Source organism: Mobula hypostoma, chromosome 5 (genome assembly GCF_963921235.1).
Source record: "Mobula hypostoma chromosome 5, sMobHyp1.1, whole genome shotgun sequence".
NCBI classification, from domain to species: domain Eukaryota; kingdom Metazoa; phylum Chordata; class Chondrichthyes; order Myliobatiformes; family Myliobatidae; genus Mobula; species Mobula hypostoma.
The window spans coordinates 11956292-11980218 of record NC_086101.1 but is presented as its reverse complement, the minus strand read 5'-3'; the positions used below and the strand labels follow the sequence as shown (position 1 = coordinate 11980218).

General features: G+C 44.8%; 1 protein-coding gene across 3 annotated transcripts in view; it reads right to left on the bottom strand.

The window, feature by feature from the left end:
- The window catches only part of LOC134346587 (serine protease FAM111B-like), a 37809-nt gene extending 17426 nt beyond the window's left edge, over positions 1–20383 (bottom strand). Inside the window, exons 1-3 of one of the 3 annotated variants that reach the window (XM_063048020.1) lie at positions 20082–20383; positions 15625–15707; positions 11057–11120 (exon numbers count right to left, since the gene is read on the bottom strand). In XM_063048020.1, coding sequence (XP_062904090.1) covers positions 11057–11120; positions 15625–15660 — 100 coding nt within the window. In that variant the 5' untranslated portion in view covers positions 15661–15707; positions 20082–20383. Of the gene's footprint in view, positions 1–11056; positions 11121–15624; positions 15708–17587; positions 17611–20064 lie in introns of those variants that run through there. The other 2 variants (XM_063048021.1, XM_063048022.1) reach the window with 2 other exon arrangements.
- Positions 20384–23927: the final 3544 nt, after the last annotated feature.

The window sequence follows — 23927 nt, the reverse complement described above, 5'->3', positions numbered from 1 at the left end:
GACAGGCTGCATCACTGTCTGGTATGGAGGGACTATTGCACAGGGCCGAAAGAAGCTGCAGAAGGTTGTAAATCTAGTCAGCTCCATCTTGGGTACTAGCCTACAAAGTACCCAGGACCTCTTTCGGGAGCGGTATCTCAGAAAGGCAGTGTCCATTATTAAGGGCCTTCAGCACCCAGGGCATGTCCTTTTCTCACTGTTACCATCAGCTAGGAGGTACAGAAGCCTGAAGACACACACTCAGCAATTCAGGAACAGCTTCTGCCCCTCTGCCATCCGATTCCTAAATAGACATTGAATCTTTGGACAGTACACCTTTTTTAAAAAAAATATACAGTATTTCAGTTTTTGCATTTTTAAAAATTTATTCCAAGGGTGTCAAACTACCCGCCTGCAGGATGATTTAGGGGGAAAAAAAGTATATTCACGACCATTTATCATGTAGCTGTACGACAGCCACTCTCTCTCCCACCACTGTCTGTGCTGCCTGCTACGCCGGCAGCTTGTTGTGTGTACTTAGAAAACAACAGGCGGCAGTTAACACCCGCTGTGCATAAGCACCTACCACCCTGTACTGTAGACCACTAGGGCCCCACTTACGTCGTCAGACACAGTATAAACACACAGAGTACTCAGGTATGTAACACCTGCAGCAAGGCTGAGACTGTTTGCTGCTATGGTTCAAAATGCTTTCCAAGAAAAGAAAAGTTGACATCGAAGGTCGGATATTCAATGATAATTGGAAAGATCATTTTTTCGTCTGTGAGGTCAACACCAAACCTGTGTGTCTGATATGCTCGCAACAAGCGGCTGTGGCAAAAGAGTACAATATCAAACAACACTACGAGACGTCACACGGAGAAAAATATGACATGTACGCAGGACAACTCAGAACACAAAGGGTAAATGAGCTTAAAGCAGCTCTGAAAAAACAGCAATCAGTGCTCACCAAAAGTCAAGAAACTCATGATGGAGCTGTCAAGGTCAGCTATATTATTGCCAACAAAATGGCTGCTGCGTCGAAGCCACACTCAGAGGGGGAATTCATCAAAGCACGCATGCTGACAGCGGCTGAGCTGGTGTGCCCTGAGAAGAGACAGGTTTTTGGTAATATCAGCTTATCAAGAAATACTGTGGCAGAGAGAATCGGGGACCTTGCAGGAGATTTGAAGAGTCAACTAAAAGACAAAGTGAAGTCACTTATTACCTTCTCTATTGCAATTGATGAGAGCACCGACGTGACTGATGTAGCTCAATTGGGAATATTTATTCGTGGTGTTAATGCATCTTTGACCGTCACCAAGGAGTTTGTGAAGATGGTGCCCATGACAAACACCGCAACGGCAAAAGGCGTTTTCTCCAGCCCATCGAGGCCTTGGACAGACTGGGGGTTGTCTGGAGTCACTCTGTCAGCGTGGCAACAGATGGCGCACCGTCCATGGTCGGGAAAAAGGCTGGTGTTGTTGCGAAACTCAGAGAGAAAGTTCAAACAGAGAATCCAGAGCAGGAATTCTGGAATTTTCCTTGCATTATACACCAAGAGGTGGTATGTAGCAGGAGCCCGAAAATGAACAATGTCATGGATGTAGTAATCAAAACGGTTAATTTTATTAGAGCCAAGGGACTCAACCATCGGCAATTTGACACTCTTTTGTCCGAAAGTAATATTGGACACGGCCTACCCTACCACACTGAAGTCCGCTGGTTGAGCAGAGGGGTTGTGCTCAAATGTTTTTTCAATTACGTGCGGAAATAGGACTATTCGTGAACGAGAAAGAGAAGCCAGTAGCAGAGTTGGATGACCGAGACTGGCTTCATGATCTTGCATTTTTGGTGGATATAACAGAGCACTTAAATGTGCTTAATGTTAACATGCAAGGCCGTAACAAACTTGTTACGGAATACCACGACAGCATTCGCGCCTTTCAAATTAAATTAGACCTATGGGAGGTGCAACTATTCCGGAGCAACCCAGTTCATTTCCCCTCTTTGCAGTCTGTGTGTGTCGCTCACGGGAATAATGACAACATGGACAGGTACAAGGACAAAATATCACAGCTGAAAAGTGAGTTTCAGAATTGTTTCCAAGTCTTCACTCAGTTCGAGAAGGAATTCTCACTATTTTGCTCGCCATTTGCTGTCAACGCAGCATCATATGTGCCAGAGGAACTCCAAATGGAACTAATTGAAATTGAAATTCGGCTTTGAAATATAAATTTGAGACTGTGGGTCTGGACTCATTCTATCAATACCTGGGACCAATGTACCTCAAGATGACAGACTTTGCCTCAAAGATCCTTTGCATGTTCGGGACAACATAGCTCTGAGCAGGCGTTCTCCATAATGAACATTAACAAATCAAAACTGCGCTCGCAGCTGACACACAGACATCTAAGTGACATTATAAAAATCACAACTGCCCAGAAACTGGTCCCTGATGGTGACAGGCTGGTTAAAGACAAGAGATGTCAGGTGTCTGGAAGAAGCAAGTGAAAAATGAGTGACACTGTTCAATGCACTGCAACATGTAAGCAAAATGCATTATGAAATACTGAGTGTCATAATATTGTGATTCATTCATTTTCTGACTTCTATTATTGTAAATAAGATCACTTCAATAAAAATTAGAGGCTAACTGTGTGCATTGTCTGAGTTTGATTGCTGAAGCAGGCTAATAAAAATTAGGTGCAGTTGTGTAGCCTACATTTACAATTTGTTTCGTTAGGTCTACATTCATGTCTGCTAATGTTCAATTTCAAATGGTTTATTAATAGGAAGGGTGTGGCTCCCAAAACAATCTTAGCCAAAATGGCATCATTTTTTCCCTCTCTCTCTCATATCACAACTTTCTTGTGGCCTACGACTGTAAGTTAATACCAATCATAAAAATAATGCTTGATAGGCAATCTTCTTCATAAGAAACAAAATTCGTAAAGTGAAACACTTTGTAGTTATAGCAGAGACTGAGACACGAGAGCAGGTTGAGAAAACGAAGGCAACGAAAGCTGTGGGAGCACGTGTGCACAACTGATCCGGCCCGCACAAAGTCACATTTTGCCCAATCCAGCCCGTGACCTAAAATGAGTTTGACACCCCTGATCTATTCAATATATGTAATTGATTTACTTGTTTATTTATTTATCTCTCTATTAGATTATGTATTGCATTGAACTGCTGCTAAGTTGACAAATTTCACATCACATGCCAGTGATAATAAACCTGATTCTGATTCGAAAGTCCATTTAAAAAGACCACAAACATTTGCAACAGAGCTGATACCCTTCTGTCTTTATCAAGTCTTTAAATAAAGGTTATTCCCACTTTTCAGAGCTCAATCAGCCAAGATTGCAGATGATACAGAGATAGATGGAGGGACGGGTAGTGTTCAGGAAGCAGGGAGTCTGCACAAGGAATTAGACATATTGGGAGAATGAGTAAAGAAGTGATAGATGGAATACAGTGTAGGAAAATACATGATCATGTACTTTGGTAAAAGGAATAAAGGCGCAGATAGACCACGTTCTAAATGGGGAGCAAATTTAGTATCAGAGGAACAAGGAACTTGGGAGTCTTAGTGCAGTATTCCCAAAAAGATGAGTGGGTAGTTAGGAAGGCAGATAAAATGTTAGCATTAATTTCAAGAGAACTAGAATATAAAAGCAATGAAGTAATGTTAAGGCTTGAAAGGCATTGGTCAGATCATATTTAGCATATTGCAGGCAGTTTCTGGGTCCATATCTAAGAAATGAAGTGCTGGCATCCAGACGGTCCAGAGGAAATTTACAAGAATGATCCCGGGAAAATGAGGAATGTTTGATGGCTCCGGGCCTCTACTCAATGAAACCTACTAAATATTGAAAGGCCGAGAAAGGATGGATGTGGAAAGAATGTTTCCAATAGTAGGAGACTCTGGTACCAGAGGGCACAGCCTCAAAGTGCAAGGATGACCAATTAGAACAGAGATGAGGAGTAACTTCTTTCGTTGGGAGTGTGGTGAATCCGTGAAATTCTTTTGCTGGTGGGGGGTGGGGGAGGGTGGGATTGTGCTTGCTGCCACTGACGCACGGGAGGGAGGGAAGCTGGGGGGGGTTACTTTGGGGTTCTAACATTTAATTGTCATTCATTTTTTAGGGGACTCCTCTGTTTTCACGGATGGTTGCGAAGAAAAAGCATTTCAGGATGTATATTGTATACATTTCTCTGACATTAAATATACCTCTGAAACCTTTGAGATAGCTGTGGAGGCCAAGTCATTGGTATATTTGTAGCAGAGGTTAATAGGTTCTTCATTAGTAAGAACATCAAAGGTTACGGGGAGAAGGCAGGAGATTAGGGTTGAGTGGGAAAATAAATCAGCCATGATTGAACCATGTTAGACTCGAAGGGCTGAATAACCTAATTCTATGCCTTTTGGTCTTATAGTCAGGGTCAATGCAGTAGATTCAAGACTCAGATTGCAGATTCCATTCCTAGAACTGCTTGTAATCCGAGCAGCTTGCAGGTCAGAAATGCAGCCAGGGACAGAGGTCGCACTCAGTACGAGACGCCTGCAGCCCCGAGGAGCTGGTAAATCCATCCAACTGATCTTGGAAACACTCGATAGTATGAATGGGCCAGACAAGTCAGACATTTGTGATCTGGGGAAGCCCTGTACTGTTTAAGAGTTCAGTTTCCATGTGTCCGTCTCAGACATCCCACCCTGCAAAAACTCATTTCAGGGAGGTAGCACCATCAATTTGCGGGAGACTTCTGGGAGAGGTGGGATGTCTGCAATAGAGTAGCTCCTTAGCAGCTGGCCAGCTAGTTTAAATAACGTTAGCTATGCTAATGAAAGAATGACACCTGTTAAACTCACCTCAACTTGTCTTTTACAGTCTTAAGCCACCATGGGCAATAGAAGAGTCACTGTTGCAACCAGTGCAGTGAGCAACACTGCCATTATTTTGACCCCTATTAGGGAGGGGTACACTTTAGTGTAGTCTGGGGTGACATAAGTTTTATTTTTTTTGTAACACTCTGCCATGGCATGCTCTCTCTCTCTCTCTCTCTCTCGGTCGCTTGCACGCTCTCAAGCGCTCTCCCTTGCTTTTGCCCTCGCTTGCTCTCTCTCGTGCACACTCTCTCTTGCTTTCTCTCGCTCACTCTCAAAAGAATTGATTTCCGTGATATTGTATATAATTTGCGGGCATCAGGGAGCCACTATTAATATGCGGGAGACTCCCGGAACTTTCATGACAGGTGGGATGTCTGCCATCTTCACTTTTTTTTTTAGGCATTGAGTCCTAGACTCCCACCATTCACTGAGTGATTTTTCTTTAAACTGCCCTACCGTAGTCTTTTTCCTAGGCAAGGTTACTACAAAACAAAAGGGCATATACTGGAGGGGGGAGGGGGGAGGGGAGGGGGCTTGCTTTGCTTTTGACTTCACTGTTGTTGCTTGTATGTTCTGCAAGCATCATGGATACACTATGTTGATGCTGGAATGTGTGGTGACACGTGCGGGCAGCACACCCTTAGGTTGTGTTGCCTGTTAACACAAACAATGCATTTCCCTGTATGTTTCAATGTACATGTGATAAGCAAATGAATCTGTATCTGAGACGGAAATTAAAAGGGAAATCAGGGGCTGGGCTGCTTCTTCACGCAGAGGGTGGTGTGCATTTGGAATGAGCTGCCAGTTGGGCATGTTAGCAAGCACTTGGGTAGAAGAGGTTTACAGGGCTCTGGGACAAGCATGGACAGATGGGAACAGCTCACTGGGCAACAGTGTCGACATGGAAAAGTTCAGCCCAAAGGGCTTAGTTCCATGCTGTATGACTCTATAACTGTCAATTAACTTTAGCTGGTAGTCTCCAGTCACTGGTGATGTCACTCAGATAAATTGGTCCTTTGCTTACCCAAACTGAATAAAAACTAAAAAAACAAAGATCTCATTTGTGAAAATGGGAAGTACAGTTTCACCTCTTCTGCAACATGCACAACAGAGAGAACACAGTTGTTAAAATAAAGCTGTAAAAGAATGTGAAGGGATCTCATTGAAGCTTACAGAACTCTTAATAGGGATAGACAAGGGAGGGAACAGACGGGAGTGAATACAGGTTTCCCCCGTCATCCAAAGGTAGAGCGTTCCTATGAAACGGTTTGTAAGCCGAAATGTCGTAAAGCGAAGAAGCAATTACCATTTATTTATATGGGAAAATCTTGTGAGCGTTCAGACCCAAAAATAACCACCAAATCATGCCAAATAACACATAAAACCTAAAATAACAGTAACATATAGCAAAAGCAGGAATGATATAATAAATACACAGCCTATATAAAGTAGAAATACTTTTCCACAATAATTACTGAACTGTTTGCCGTAGTGAAAATCTCACGCAAGTGCCGTCGGCAGAAAATCTCACGCAAGCGCTGTTGGCAAAAACACGGCGCAAGCACTCTCCAGTAACCTTTAAGCTATGAAGCTGCCAAATCATACCAAATAACACGTAAAAATACACAGCCTATATAAAGTAGAAATAATGTATGTACAGTGTAGTATCACTTACCGGAATCGGGAAGACAGCATCGAGCACACTGATGATGGTGTGTTAGGCTGAGTCGGAGTTTGGGTGGTGCAGTGGCCCCCACCCTCCAGGCTGCCGAGCGATACATTGCCGCGAAGCATGCAGGGATGCAGCGGTAGCCAGGAGGCACACAACACATCTTTAAGAAAAAAGCCGAAACAAACATGCTAATTAATTAGGTGGCGCCCCCACGTAATTGTCCGCCCAGATCAGTGGCGACTTCCGATTGTGTCGTCTCTGATCTGGGCCGACAATTACGTGTCGGCGGCACCTAATTAATTAGCATGTTTATTTCGGCTTTTTTCTTAAAGATGTGCTGTGTGCCTCCCGGCTACCGTTGAATTCTCCGCGAATCGGTATCTGTCCATGGCCTGGGGGTTGGGGTGGTGGGACACTGGGGTGTCATCTCGTCATCGCCTGTTTCCATTAGGGCAGGCAGCTCATCTTCTATCTCTGCCCGCCTCGATGTCGAAGGTCGAGGTTCGTCATCTGCTGTGGCTGATGTGGAAGGCTTGCTTGACTGCTGAGCCTCGCGTATTTTTCTATCACACAGTTCTTTGTAAGGACTCAAACCATCCTGCAAATATCCCCTAAACCGAGGTACCTTTTCAAAATTAAAGTTGTACTTTATCATTACTCATTCGGTTTCGATTGTTATCCTTTTTCTTCCAATTGCATCAGCTCTTCATCTGTCAGTTCTTGGTCATGGGATGCCAAAACCTCTTCAACATCATGTTCGTCAGTTCCACAAGCCAAACTCACTTTGTCCTTACTTCGTTCACCACAATTGAAACGCTTAATTATGTCTAGTTTTACGCTAGGTGTAACACCCTTACGAGCTCTTTCAGGCTTTTCCGACACCATAGAACTCATCTTGCAAACAGCTGCTCACAGGCACGTGTTAAAGTAATGCTGTTCCGAATCCGGGGGAGAGCGGCTGCTCGGGGCACACGCTGCCTTTTATCGCGCGCTGAATTTTTTTTTCGTAACAGTGAAAACACCTTCTGAAAGCGAAAACAGGGTACTAATGTAGGTCTTTCGTAACAGTGAGCTTTCGTAAAATGAACCTTCGAAAAGTGGGGGACACTTGTACTGGAAGTTAGAGAAATCATTCCCCTCTGTTTCCCTCCCCCCCCACACCCTCTTACTGTTTCTCCATTCTGTGGCCCTCACCTACCACCCCCATCACCTTCCCATCACTGCCCTCGTTTCCCCCGTCCCTACCTTTCTTTTATAGTCCACTATCAGATTCTTTCTTCAAGTTTTTCCCTCTTACACCTATCATACCCCCTCCCCCACCTACATCTCCCCTCACCTGGTCTCACCTATCACCCCTCCCGCTCCCCACCCTTCTTATTCTAGCTTCTTCTCCTTTCCTTTACAGCCCTGATATAGGGCCTCAGCCTGAAACAGCAACTATTTATTCCCCTCCATAGATGCTGCCTGACCTGCTGAGTTCCTCCAGCATTTTGTGCACTTCATTCTGTTGTTCTTTTAAAAACAGATTCATGGCAGAAAATGCGCATTTTGGAAGGTTAAATTCTGTGTGGAGAATAGTGTACAATAAGGGGATAGTCTCGTTTACAACCATCAAACACCACAACAGCACTCAGTACACAGTCCAGTGCGGTAATCACTGTACGCATAGGTGAGATTGGTCACGAGTAGTAGCAGGCTTTCAGAATACTCAGGATTACTCAGCGCACCCTTCTCATTGTGGAAAATTTCAAGCAGTCTAACTTGAAGAAGTATCTGAAGAACTACGACGAACATATCACCCGTGGAACCAGAGGAGCCAACACACTTGACTATTGTCAGAGCACTATCAAGAATGCTTACCATAGCATCCCACGCCCACATATTGTGAAGTCCAATCACCTTGTTGTACTTCTTCCAGCATAGAGGCAGAGCCTAGAGACAGCAGCACCAGTGATGAGGACCAAGAAGGGAATCAGAGCAGCACTCACGGGACTGCTTGGAGTTGGTAGACTGGATAATATTCATCTTAGAATCTGAATGAATATGACACGGTTCTCACTGACTCTATCAAGAATTGTGCGGATAACAGATTGCCTTCAATCACATACCAGACATACGCAAACTAAAAGCAATGGATGAAACAGGAGATTTGTAATCTGCTGAGGGCTAGATACGTGGCTTTCAAGACCAGGGATCCAGACTTACACAAGACCAGGTATGACCTTCAGGAGGCTATTTTAAAGAGCAAATAAACAATTCCGATTGAAGCTGGAGATGCAGCCAGATGTATGTCAACTCTGACAGTGTGCTGGAGTCTATTCTTACAAGGCAAAACCTAATATCATAAATGGCTGTGATGTTTCACTTTTATGCAGTTTGAAAGGGAGAATAAAAGTACACCTATGCAAATCCCTGCAGCATCTGGTAACCCCATGATCTCTGTCTCAGACGCTAATGTCTCAAACATCTTTCAAGAGAGTGAACCCTCACAAGGTGTCAGGCCTTGATGGTGTACCTGGCAGGGCACTGAAAACCTGTGCCAATCAACTGGAGGGAATGTTCAATTACATCTTCAAACTCTCTCCGGTGCATTCAAAGATTCCTTCCAAAGGGCAACAAGAAGGGCAAGATAAGTTGCCTCAACAACTATCTACTGTGATGAAGTGCTTTGGGAGGTTGATCATGCCTAGAATCAACTTCTGCTGAAGTATATGGAACGACTGCAGTTTGCTAATTGCCACGATAGATCTACAGTGGATACAATTTCACCAGCTCTCCACTTGTCTTGCATCACCTGGACAATAGCATTCCCTACGTCAGACTGCTTTTTACTGACTACAGCTCAGTGTTCAACAGCGTCATACCCTCAGTTCTAATCAACAAGAGCCAAAAACCTGGGTCTCTGTACCTCTCTCTGAAACTGGATCCTTGAATTCCTCACTGGAAGACCACAGTCAGCATCAAGGACACCTTCAAAAGGTGGTGCGTCAATGTCCATCATTAAAGACCCTCATCACCCGGGACATGCCCTCTTATCATTGCTACCATCAGGGAGGAGGTACAGAAGCCTGAAGACAGACAGACAGACAAACAGACAGACAGACAAACAGACAGACAGACAAACAGACAGACAGACAAACAGACAGTTTCTTCCTCTCCACCATCAGATTTCTGAACGGACAATAAACCCATGTACACTATATTTTTTTTTCTTTTTTCCACTACTTCTACTGTCTATTTCTTATCCTAATTCATAGTTTATTATGATGTATTGCAATGTACGGTTGCTGTAAAACAATGAATTTCATGACATATGCCAGTGATATTAAACCTGATTCTGAGATACAAATGTTCAAAAATGGAGACAATGCTGTTGTCACTGAATATGTTAAAGATCATATCCAGGTAGGCAACTTTATCAGCATGAATGAACATGGCCAAATAATCTGCTTCCATAAGACACAGAAGCAGAATTAGGCACTTCGGCCCATCAACTCTGCTCTCCCATTCAATCATGGCTGAATAATTTCCCTATCAACCCGATTCTTCTGCTATCTCTTTGACACCTTTATTAACCAAGAACCTATCCAACTCCACAGCTGTCTGTGACAATTAATTCAAGATTCACCACTGTCTGTCTAAATCTGTTCTAAAGGAACATCACTTTATTCTGAGGCAATGTTCTCTGGTCCTAGACTTGGACTTTCCATGTGGGAATACTCTATGGCTCTATTTACAGACAAAAATTTCAAAGTAAATTTATTATGAAGGTACAGATATGTCACCATATACAACCCTGAGATTCATTTGCTTGTGGGCATACTCAATAAATCCATATAATAATAACCATATCAGCATCAATGAGAGACCGCCCAACTTGGGCGTTCAACCAGACTGAAGACAAAAATCTGCAAATGCAAAAGGAAATTACTAATAATAAATAAATAAATATCAAGACATGAGATGAAGAGCCCTTGAAAGTGAGTCGATTGGTTGTGGGGCAAATGAACTTATCCCCTTTGGTTCAAGAGCCCAATAGATGATGGGAAATAACTGTTTCTGATCCTGATAGTGAGAGTCCTGAGGCTCTTGTATCGTCTTCCTGATGGCAGCAGCAAGAGAGCATGTTGTCCAGGGTGGTGGGGGTCCCTGATGATGGATGCTGCTTTCCTGCAACAGTGGTGAGGGCTTTACCTGTGATGAACTGGGTCATATCCACTACCTTTTGTAGGATTTTCCATTTAAGGGCATTGGGTATTTCATAACAGGCTATGATACAGGCAGTCAATATACTCTCCACTACATATCTACAGAAGTTTGTCACAATTTCAGACGTCATTGCCAAAGCTCCACAAACTCCTAAGGAAGTAGTGGCCTGCTCTGCTTCCTTCGTAATTTCACTTATGAGATGTGATCAATAGTGGCCAGGTAGTGTTGTTCAGCCCATTATTCAAGTTATCAATATCCCTGCCATGATACCCTTCCCAATTCCCATCACAAAAACATCTTACCTTCTTTGGCACCACTTTGTGGAGGCCTCCCATCATTTCTGAGGCAACTTGCATCATCTTGAGGCTGTACAAGACAAGAGTTCAGTTTACTGACAGCATTGCTCAATTGAATTTAGGTGCAAACTCAATGACTTTACGTGTGTACTCAGTGACTAAGGCAGACATGTCAAATGCCTTCTTCACCACTCTCTACAAGTGTCTCCATTTTCAGGGAACAATTGTCCTGGGTGGTGGGGGTCCTTGATGATGGATGCTGCTTTCCTGTGACAGCATTTAGATCTTTCTGTTCCATTTTATTTTCACCACCACCTCATATGTGTACCTCCCACCATCCTCCACCAAGCCCCCTTAACACCCTTAATATCTCTTATTCATGATAAAATCAAGAGTAGGGTCTGAGCAGCAGGCCTGAATAGAGTGGACATGGAGAGGATGTTTTCAGTAGTAGCAGACTCTAGGATCAGAAGGCACAGTGTCAGAATACAAGGATGTCTTTTTGAAGAGAGATGAGAAGGAATTTCTTTAGCCAAAGGGTGGAGAATCTGAGGAATTCGTTGCCATGGACGGCTGTAGAGGCCAGGTCACTGGGCGTATTTAAAGCGGAGGTTGATAGGTTCTTGATTAGTAGGTGAGGCAAAGGTTACTGACAGAAAGCAAAATGGAGTTGAGAAGGAATAATAAATCAGCCACGATCGAACGTTGGTGCAGACTCAATGGGAAGAATGACCCATTTCTGCTCCTGTATCTTGTGCTCTTAGAGGATCACACAAACACTGCAGGTATACAAACAAGAGAAAATCTGCAGATGCTGGAAATCTGAGCAATGCACACAAAATGCTGGAGGAACTCAGTAGGCCAGGCAGCATCTATGGAAAAAACACACATTTACCATTGCAGGCCGAAACCCTTCTGCAGGACTGGAGGAGAAAAGCTGAGGAGTAGATTTAAAAGGTGGGGTGAGGGAAGAGAGAAACACCAGGCAATAAGTGAAACTTGGAGGGGAAGGGATGAAGTTAAGAGCTGGGAAGTTGATTGGTGAAAGGGACAGAAGGCCATGGAAGAAAGAAAAAAGAAAAGGTGGCGGGGACGGGTGGGAGAGATCAGCTGCACCAGAGGGAGGCCATGGGTGGGCAAAGAGATAACATGTGAGAGGGAAAAGGGGATGGGAAATGGTGAAGGAGGGGGGAGAGAAGCAATAACTGGAAGTTTGAGAAATCGATGTTCATGCCATCAGGTCGGAGGCTAGCCTAACAGAATACAAGGCTTAGTTCCTCCAAACTAAGTGGCCTTATCCAGACAGGCCACAGATTGTATTCCAGTTCTTACTTAGAGCACAATCTTTGTCTTTGCTGAAATTCTCATTCTCTAGTCTTACTTTAAACAAGGCGGGCCAGCAGAAACCTGATTGGTTGAGGACTAACCAATCAGGAGAGACGAACAATGGGGGTGTATCTATATCTCTGGGCTAGACATGCCTAGGCATCATCCCTGATGAGCATAATGAGTTTGTCTTTGAAACGTCAGTTAAAATTGACACCTGGACCCGGATAGAAGCCCAAGAGAAATTTATGTCATATACACCGGGAAACCAACAGATCCTTTTAACAAATAAACCAATTTTACAGGTTAATTCATCACATTAAGTTATCCTGAGTTTAGGAGAATCTGGGGAGTTGTGGGGAATTGGAAATAACTTGGAAAATGTGTAGCTCGGGAGGTTGATGGTTGGGTTGAGTTGTTCTCCGATCTTGGCAATCCATTTGCAAAAGTTTTGTGACCATACAAGGAGGCTCTTCATTTGTGGTGTGTCCTCTGAAAGTTTGGTATTTATATACTTATCAATAAGTTGATTGGTCGTCATTATGGAAAATCAATTGTGATGTAGGGAGGGGATGTCATTGCTGATTGGTTGCGTGGCAAACTCAGGATCAGTATTATCACCAGCATGTGATGTGAAATTTGTTAATTTAGCAACAGCAGTTCAATGCAATACATAATATAGAAGAGAAAAATAAACAAGTAAATTATGTACATTGAATAGATTAAAAAAACATGCAAAAAGAGAAATACTGTATATTAAAAAAGTGAGGCAGTGTCCAAAGGTTCAATGTCCATTTAGGAATCGGATGGCAGAGGGGAAGAAGCTGTTCCTGAATTGCTGAGTGTGTGCCTTCAGGCTTCTGTACCTCTTACCTGATGGTAACAGTGAGAAAAGGGCATGCCCTGGGTGCTGGAGGTCTTTAATAATGGACGCTGCCTTTCTGAGACACCGCTCCCTAAAGATGTCCTGGGTACTTTGTAGGCTAGTACCCAAGATGGAGCTGACTAGATTCACAAACTTCTGCAGCTTCTTTCAGTCCTGTGCAGTAGCCCCTCCATACTAGACAGTGATACATCCTGTCAGAATGCTCTCCACTGTACAACTATAGAAGTTTTTGAGTGTATTTGTTGACATGCCAAATCTCTTCAAACTCCTAATAGAGTAGAGCCGCTGTCTTGCCTTCTTTATAACGACATCGATATGTTGGGACCAGGTTAGATTCTCAGAGATCTTGACACTAAGGAACTTGAAGCTGCTCACTCTCTCCACTTCTGATCCCTCTATGAGGATTGGTATGAGTTCCTTCATCTTACCCTCCCTGAAGTCCACAATCAGCTCTTTCGTCTTACTGACATTGAGTGCCAGGTTGTTGCTGCGGCACTATTCCACTAGTTGGCATATCTCACTCCTGTACGCCCTCTCAGCTCCAGCTGAGATTCTACCAACAATAGTTGATCATCAGCAAATTTATAGATGGTATTTGAGCTATGCCTAGCCACACAGTCATGTGTATATAGACAGTAGAGCAGTGGGCTAAGCACACACCCCTGAGGTGCGCCAGTGTTGATCGTCGGCAAGGAGGATATGTTATCACCAATCCACACAGATTCTTTCTTTATCAATCTTTTTATTGATTTAAAAGGAGCATAAATACAAACAAGAGGAGAATTATCTCAAATATAATCCGCACAGATTGTGGTCTTCCGGTTAGGAAGTCAAGGATCCAATTGCAGAGGGAGGTACAGAGGCCCAGGTTCAAGTTCTCAATCAGGATTATGGGAATGATGGTATTAAATGCTGAGCAATAGTCAATGAACAGCATCTTGACATAGTTGTTTGCGTTGTCCACATGGAGAGCCATTGAGATTGTGTCTGCCATTCACCTATTGTGGCGATAGGCAAATTACAATGTGTCCAGGTCCTTGCTGAGGCAGTTCAGTCTAGTCATGACCAACCTCTCAAAGCATTTCATCACTGTCAATGTGAGTGCTACTAGGCAACAGTCATTAAGGCAGCCCACATTATTCTTCTTAGGCACTGGTATAATTGTTGCCTTTTTGAAGCAAGTGGAAACTTCCACCTGTAGCAGTGAGAGGTTGAAAATGCCCTTGAATACTCCCTCCAGTTGGTTTTCAGAGCCTTACCAGGTACTCCATCGGGACCTTCCGCCTCGCGAGGGAATTTTGCTGTCTGGAATTTTACCCGCATTGGCTTATAAATGCGTTCGAGGTCTATGTATCTGTTTATAGAATTATTTGTGGAAAACCATTCTTCTTGGAATTCTCTTGCATGCCGCATGTATGCTTGTAGCGAATGTGTGGTGGGAAGAAGATTGCTAACTGAGACAGCAGAGAAGATGACAATTTGGTCCACCAAGTCCATAGTGTAAAAGAATATGAAAAATACAAGAACACCTCTGCTTGACTCTCAGATTTCAGAGTTTCTCTACCATCTTCACTAATCACTGTTAAAACTCGATCACCTTCACAAGACATAGCCACAACAATATAAAACCCTGGTTAGACCACACATTATCCTTAGTTCTGGTCACCTCATTATAGAAAAGGTGTGGAAGCTTTACAGAGGAGGAGAGGAGATTTACCAGGATGCTGCCTGAACTATAGGCGTATCTTATGAAGATAAACTGAGCAAGCTAAGGCTTTTGTCTTTGGAGCGAGTAAGGATAGGAGGGGACTTGATGTGGTGTACAAAATGATAAGAGGTATCAAGTGGACTGCCAGAGACTTCTGCCCCAAGTCAGAAGTGGTTAATAGAAGGGAGCATAATTTTAGGGTGATTGGAGGAAAGGATAGGAGAAATGTCAGAGGGAGTGGTAGGTACCTGCTAGAGATGGTGGTAGAGGCAGACAAATTAGGGAGATTTAATAAACTTTTAGATAGGCAGAGAATGATAGGAAAAAGGAAGGTAATGGAAGAGGAAATGGTTTGGTTAGATTGATTCTACAATAGGTTAAAAGTTCAGCAGAACCTCATGGGCTGAAGGGCCTTTATGGTGCTGAAACATTCTATGTCAGTGCTGGTGGGTCTGTTGGGAGTGACATTTACTTCGAGGAAAACAGGAAAGTGGGAAAGAGGAGTGCAGATAATCAAGGAATGAATTAACCTTCGGTGCTTAGTGCGAAGAGATTAGTGGAAGGCCACTCACTAAGAATCATGAACTGCATCAGGTCAGCTGACACAGCAAGGGGCCCACCAGCAAATTCCTAACGAAAAATAAGATCAGTTACCGTCGGTGTCCTGCTGCCTTCATCACTGGAGTTCATGCTGCAGCTTTTGGCACTCAGCACTGGAGGGGTGGTTCGGGAGGGGTCTGGGAGAGGGTGGTGGAGAGAAGTAGGAACATTACATTAGAGCAGTCATCAAACAACTCCTCGGTGTACAAATACACCAGAGGACGTACTTTTAAGGTTAGAGGGGAGAACTTGAACGGTGATGTGAGGGGGCAATTTTTTTTTATTATTATGCAGAGTGTGGTAGATACCTTGGAAAGCAGTGGCAGTAGATAGTTTGGCAGGTAAATTTATAAACATTTAAGTCATTTGGACAGGTAGACAGATAGGAAAGATTGAGGAATATGAGCCAAATGCAAATTGGATTAGCTCAGGAAGCCATATGGTTGGCAAGGAGGGACCATCAAAGTTCCGCTTTCCATGCTTTGCAACTGAAGTCTAATAGTTTGGCACTGTAGTCTAGTGGTTTCCAAACTGACTTTGGCTTTCCAATCTGCTCTGACGGGGAAGAGGTCACAGGAGACCCACTAGACTTTCATGATATTGCAGCTACTTAGAATATTCACCAAAAAAAATTCAGGATTTTACTTGTCCCAGCAATAAGGCTGCTTAGCCCCTGCCTGTGATACCATCAGGTGCCAATGGGCAGGAGGAGGCAGGAATACAATGGATATTTTACCAGAGGAGTTTAATTCAAAAAAATCTGCAAACTACTGATTCACAGTTTGTTGAATTTTCCTTTCCCTGAATAGCGTTGACTTCTTGGCTCTCCTCTGAAGGAAAAGAGGTGAAGGTGGGGGTGAAGAGCTTTGATTCTGTTGATAAGGTCTCCTGACTATGTGGGGTAGTTGGATGGACCGGTTTTTCACCCCATACTGCCCACAAGCATCAGTTCCACTCCATTAATGTACAGGACATGTAAGTAAAATATATCATGTCATCCTCCTATTCTTCTCATATGTGTAGGGTTTTCAGAAGTAATTAATATTTTATTGTTATAATTGAGATACAGTGCGGAATAGGACCTGATCGAGGGGTTAAGCGGGTGCTATCTCTTGCCCAAGAGTGACCTGCAGGCTAGTGGAGGAAACAAGCACCTTACACCTCCTTTGGTAGAGATGCATTTCCACCCTGCCACCCCAACCTCCAGCGCTTCAGAGAAAACAAGCTTGTCCAGCCTCTCCTCATAGCACATACCCTGTCATCCAGTCAGTGTCCCGGTAAACCTCTTCCTCACCCTCTCCAAACCCTTGATATCCTTCTGTAAGAGACTGGGCCTTTTGTATTTGGAGTAAAGGAGAATAAGAGGCAACTTGTTGAAGATGTAAAATTTTTAAATTATGAGGGGGATAGATAGAGTTGACGTGGATAGGCTTTTTCCATTGAGAGTGAGGGAGATTCAAACAAGAGGACATGAGTTGAGAGTTAAAGGGCAAAAGTTTAGGGGTAACATGAGGGGGAACTTCTTTACTCAGAGAGTGGTAGCTGTGCGGAACGAGCTTCCAGCAGAAAAGGTTGAGGCAGGTTCGATTTTGTCATTTAAAGTTAAATTGGATAGGTATATGGACAGAAGAGGAATGGAGGGTTATGGGCTGAGTGCAGGTCAGTGGGACTAGGTGAGAGTAAGAGTTCGGCACGGACTAGAAGGGCCGAGATGGCCTGTTTCTGTGCTGTAATTGTTATATGGTTATGTATGATTATGAGCAACATAGATGGAGTTGTTGTTATAGGCAAGGGTAGTAGTGGGGACAAGCTCCTACTACCCATGAAATACTCCCGATGGTATGTGCTTCAAACAGCCTCTGACAACCGAGTCCAGCTCCTGGCTTTCACGTGTAGCTCAGCTACTAAGCCTGGCAGAACCGCGTCTACTGACAGAAGGGGCAAAGGCGGGTTACTGGCATCTTAAAACTCATCGCTTTGGGCAGGTGGGGCTCATCTGACGTGGTTGACAGCTCACCTGGAAGAAAAACTCTGATCTCCAACCTCCATTGCAGCTATTCCACTCACGGGGAAGGCTTCTGGAGTAAACTCGTGGGGACAATCCAGAGCTGGAGTCCCTAAGGTAGCCCTACGCCCAGCTCAACACAGACTGGCATCTCCTACAACGCTGCTGGTACCATACTGCACAGACCTCTGCCGCTCCGTGGGTTCATCCAATGCATGGAGAGAGGGAGGCTACTGCGTGGGCAACAGCTTGTGCTCCATATCGTACTGTCCGTGCTTGCGTATCTAGACAGCTCGGACACAACATCCATGGTTGACCCCGGCTGTTTGAGGCCTCACTCACTCAGGTAGGGTGGACAGTCAGAGCCCTTCCACCCAGGGGCACAATGGCCAATACCAGAAGACACCCTTAAAAGTTTAGGAAGATGTCAGAGGTAGGTTGTACTTTTTTTTTCTGTGCACAGAGAGCGGCAAGTGCCTAGAATGTACTGCGGGGATAGTGGCAGCAGATGATGCAATAGTGATCATTTAGAAGTATCTTAGATAGGCACACAGATGCAATAAAAGGGTTAGGGGCTGTTTAGGGAAAAAAAGTTAGACTGATTCTGGATATGTTTATATAGGGTATTTATATAGCACGTGGCCAAGTGGTTAAGGCATTGGACTAGCGACCTGAAGGTCGTGAGTTCAAGCCCCAGCCGAGGCAGCGTGTTGTGTCCTTGAGCAAGGCACTTAATCACACAGTGCTCTGCAACGACACTGGTGCCAAGCTGTATGGGTCCTAATGCCCTTCCCTTGGACAACATCGGTGTCATGGAGAGGGGAGACTTGCAGCATGGGCAACTGCTGGTCTTCCATACAACCTTGCCCAGGCCTGCGCCCTGGAGAGTGAAGACTTTCCAGGCGCAGATCCATGGTCTCGCAAGACTAACAGATACCTTTACTTTATAGCAACAATGTGGGTCAAAAGGGCCCATACACTTTTATAGTGGTGCAACCAAACCTGAACGCAATAACTCCAGATGCAGCCTAACCCGACTGAACCTGTTAAATTTTTATTCCAGATCAATGCATGCAAAATGCTGGAGGAACTCAGCATATCAGGCAGAGGAGGAATAAAGAGTCAATGTTTCGTGCCAAGACCCTTCACCAGGAGCTGATGAAATCCTACGAGTCCTGATGAAGGGTCTCAGCTAGCATGCAGATTAGCCCCCCGATCTAGGTCTCGTGAAGCCATAGGCGTAGATGGTGGATGGTCATATGAGCATCTGGTGTATATCACAAGTCCTGGTTATGTGAGCACTGACACCAAGCAAAGAATTCAACAGCTACATTTTCTGAAGGGAATCAGATTCCTACCTACGTGGGTGAGAGGGCACTGGGAGAAAAGGACCTCAGGCTGAGAGTAGGCACTGATGTAATGCTAATTGACTGGGATTCCAACAGTGGGATCACAAACTAAAGAAAATGAAAATACAAAATTCCTTGGAATAGATAATTGCAGTGAAAACTGGAAAGCAGTCCTGATGACACTATCCTGACATTGTATTCCACCTGTATATTTTCTCTGTAGCTGAATGCATTTCCCCCAGTAGTTCTGTTTTCTCCCACATCAAAGACTGCATAGGTTGACTGACTACCATAAATTCCTTTGGCAGGGGTATGTTAGAAGATTCAGCGGAGGAGAATGACTTGCCAAAAGTCCGATCTCCTGTGCCACAATTGCCTGATCTAACAAAAAAAATTGTCTACTCTTCTTTAAACATATCCAGTGATATAATGTATATCAGCCTGAGGGGTTGAGATTTCTTTAAACGACTCCACGGTTCCAGTTCATTCCAGAATTTCAACTGCTTGAGTGTCTCGAATAGGGCCAGATCCACGAGCACCCGGCACTTCATACACTGGCTGGAAGAATGGGACATCCAGCCAGCGAATGCAAACCAGATGGTGCCAAGGTGCCAGCCAATCTCCCGAAACAAAATTAAAATGAGAGTGAAAGATCCCAGCCACCGTTTTCCCACTCTCCTGCCCCAAACAAGAGGAAACATCGATAATGTCCCCTCCCACAGCAGATTGAGAGATGTCCCCACACAGCCCCAAGGATGGAAAACCGTCACCCCCACATCCCGAAGGGGAAGCGGGTTGGGGGGGGGCTGGAGCAAGTTGTATTTACCTCGTGGGTGGGGAAAGGGTCCGAGTTCAAGGGGCGGGGAAGTAACAGCCAGGAGGAAAAGGCGGCGGGGAGTGTGTGCATTGAGCCGATAAATTTCCTCATCTACAAAAGACCGTCACCGGGAGCCTTCAGTCCCCCCTGCCCGCCACCATCGGGCCCTGCAGCCACACCACCTCTGCGACCGCGGCCACCCAGCCCGAAGCACCTTCTCCCGGCTCCCAGCCCTGACACTCCCACCCCACTGCCAAAATCCCTCTGCCGGAGCCCCGGCCGACCTCGCAGACCCCACTCCAGCCACCCCGGCCGGATCATACCTCCAAATCCCACTCACCTCCTGTAACTCCGGCAACGGAGGGAAGCAGGCCCGGGAAGTGACGTCGTGCGAGCCCAGGACGCCTCTGATTGGCCGAGAGCGATCGGTGGTCAAATTCGCGCAACTCCGGCTGCTTCTGAATTTTATCGCCGCCGAGTTTCCCTGAGCTCACCGGCCAGAGCGAATCAGCACAGGCTAAATAACTCAAATTGATCCTCCCTATGCGTAGAGCAGCCGAGAGGTCGGGTAACCCAGAGCAAATGACTCACCTACCACCCCAAACCCGAACAGTGTGCTGGTACGCTTCCCATTTGCCTGGATGAGTGTGGCGCCTATCAAACTCACCAAGTTGACAGCAAAGCGGCTCTCTTGCTAGCCCACCTCCCTCCTGCCCCACCCACAGAGGCGGTAGCGTGTGCCATCTACAAAACGCACTGCAGTTAATTTTTCCTAAAACTTCCATAGCTGCACAGTGGGGTATGGTGACATATAACACCAAGGCCCGGTATGGAATCGTCAATGCTCAGGAATGAAAAAGTTTACAGAAAGTTTAAGGAAAACGACCCAGACCATCGGAGGTAGCGCCCTCGCTGCCATTGAGCAACTCTACAAGGAATGCTGTCACAAGAAAGCAGCATAGAATCATAGAAGAGTACAGCACAGAAACAGGCCCTTCAGCCCATCTAGTCCATGCGGAACCATTTAAACAACCTACTCCCATCGACCTGTACTGGGACCATAGCCCTCCATACCCTTACTATCCATGTGTACCTATCCAAACTTCTCTTAGACGTTGAAATCGAGCTTGCGTGCACCACTTGTGCTGGCAGTTTGTTCCACACTCTCTCTGATTGAAGAAGTTTCCATCTCATGTTCCCCTTAAAATTTTCACCTTGCACCCTTAACCCATGACCTCTGGTTGTCGTCCCACCCAACCTTGGTGGAAAAAGTCTGCTTGCATTTACACTATCCATACATAATAATTTTGTATACCACTATCAATTATCCCCTCAACCTTTTATATTCCAAGGAATAAAGTCCAATCAATGAGCAAAGACCCCATCCAGGCCACGTTCTCTTCTCACTGCTCCCTTAGGTTCCACACCACCAGTTTCCGGAACAGTTATTACCCTTCAACCAAAAGACTCGTAACCCAGTCACAAACAAGAGAAAATCTACAGATGCTGGAAATTCAAAATGCTGGAGGAAATCAGCAAGCATCTAACCAGTGTAGATAACTTCACTCACTTTCAAGGACTCTATAACAGCGTTAATTTTTATTAATTTATGATTGCACAAATTGTCCTCTGACACATCGGATGTTTGTCAGTCCTTGTTTGGTATAGAAATAAATTCTACTGTATTTCTTTATTTTCTTTCAAGTGTCCGCACGAAAATGAATCTCAAATTAGTATATGGTGATATGTACGTACATTGATAATGAATTTGCTTTGTATTTTGATAACACCTCCCATTTTACAGAAAGGTAGCCAAGAGGACATCACCGCCTGTGGGGTTCCTCTACATGGTGCACACCAACTCACTATGGAATTAAACCTTCGTTTCCTCATCATTCCAGGGTCTAAATTCTGCATCTTTCTGCCCCTCGGCATTACAGCAGGACCTTCTGAAGGGCTTCAGAGGTTGAAGAATGTGGCACGTCGTGGTCTACTCAAAAGCGATAATTAGTCAGAATCAGATTTAATATCACTGGCATATGTCATGAAACTTGTTGTTATACAACAACAGTACATTTTAATACATTAAAAAATGACAAACTGGAATGAAATATATATAATTAAATTAAATAAGAATAGTGCAAAAAGAGAGCAAGATAAAAGAAAAATAGTGAGGTTATGGGTTAATTGTCCATTCAGAAATTTAGACGCTGTTCCTGAAACTTTGAGTGTGTCTTCAGGCTCCTGTACCTCCTCCTTGATGGTAGCAATGAGAAGAGTGTTCGTCCTGGGTGATGGGGGTCCTCAATGATTGATACCACCTTGGGCATCAACTTTTGAGGATGTCCTCAGTACTGGGGAGGCTGGTGCCCATGGTGGAGCTGGCTGTGTTTGCAACTTCCCGCAGTTTTTCCCTCTCCTGTGCAGAGCCCCCTCCATACCAGATGGTGATGCAACCAGTTAAATTCTAGCCTTGTGGGTCACACCTGCATCCTGAAAAAATGAATGATCAAAAACATGCGTCAACCACAGCCACATCTACGTGGTCCCACGTATTGTTACAGAAGTACCCAGGAAAAGGCCGAGGCAGAAAAGGGTAGACGTCCTACGCGATAAGTTGAGGGAGTTAGGAAGGGGGCTGAAGGGCCGGACCTTCAAGGTGGTCATCTCCAGATTACTCCCAGAGCCACGAGCTAGTGAAGGTCAGAACAGAAAGATAGCACAGATGACCGAGTGGCTGAGGAGATGGTGCAGGGGGCAGAGTTTCAGGTTCTTCAATCATTGGAACCTTTTCTGGGAAAGGGGTGACCTGTACAAGTGAGACAGGTTACACCTGAACGGGAGGGGAACCAATATCCTGGGAGGGTGGTTTGCTAATGGTATTGGGGAGGGTTTAAACTAGATTTGCAGGGCGGTGGGAACCAAAGTGAACAGCCAGAGGTTGGTGCACAAGTAGTGACGGCTTGTAGGGAGTTTATGAGGAAGGATAGACAGATGATAGAGCAAAAAAGCACTCCACCAGATGGTTTGAGGTGTGCCTATTTTAATGCAAAGACTATCATAAGGAAGGCAGATGATCTTAGAGCATGGACCAATACGTGGAACTATTGTGGTCATTACAGAGACTTGGGTGACTCAGGGGCAGGAATGTCTGCTGAGTGTGCCCAGCTTCAGATGTTTCGAAATGGACAGGAAGGGAGGCAAAAGAGGTGGGGGAGTAGCACTGCTAATCAGGGATAGATCACGGCTGCAGAAAAGGAGGAAGTCATGGAGGAATTGTCTACTGAGTCATTGTGGGTGGAAGTCAGAAACAGGAAAGGGGCAATAACTCTGCTGTGTATTTTTTATAGACCACCCAATAGTAACAGAGACATCGAGGAGCAGATGGGGAGGCAGATTCTGGAATGGTGCAATAATCATCAGGTTGTTGTGATGGGTGATTTTAGCTTTACTGATATTGACTGGCATCTCATTAGAGGAACGGGTTTAGATGGGGTGGAGTTTGTTAAGTGTGTTCAGGAAGGTTTCCTGGCGCAATATGTAGATAAACCAACTAGAGGAGAGGCTGTACTTGATTTGGTATTGGGAAATGAAACTGGTCAGGTGTTAGATCTCTCAGTGAGGGAGCATTTTTGAGGTAGTGATCGTAACTCTTATCTCCTTTACCATAGTGCTAGAGAGGGAAAGGAGCAGACAATTTGAGAAAACATTTAATTTGGGTAGGGGGAAATATAATGCTACTAGGCAGGAAATTGGGAGCAGATGTTCTCAGGGAAATGAACGGCAGAAATGTGGCATATGTTCAGGGAACATTTGCGTGGAGTTCTGCATAGGTATGTTCCATTCAGGCAGGGAAACAATGGTAGAGTAAAAGAACCATGGTGGACACATATGTAGAAAATCTAGTTAAGATGAAAGGAAAAGCTTATGAAAGGTTCAAGAAACTAGGTACTGCTGGAGCTCTAGAAAATTACAGTACAAGGGTGCCAGGAAGGAGCTCAAGAATGAAATTAGGAGAGCTAGAAGGGGCCATGAGAAGGCCTTGGCAAGCAGGATTAAGGAAAACCCCAAGGCATTCTACATGTGAAGAGCAAGAGGATGAGCCGTGTGAGAATAGGACCAATCAGGAGTGAGAGTGGAAACATGTGCATGGAGCCAGAGGAGGTAGCGGAGGTACTTAATGAAT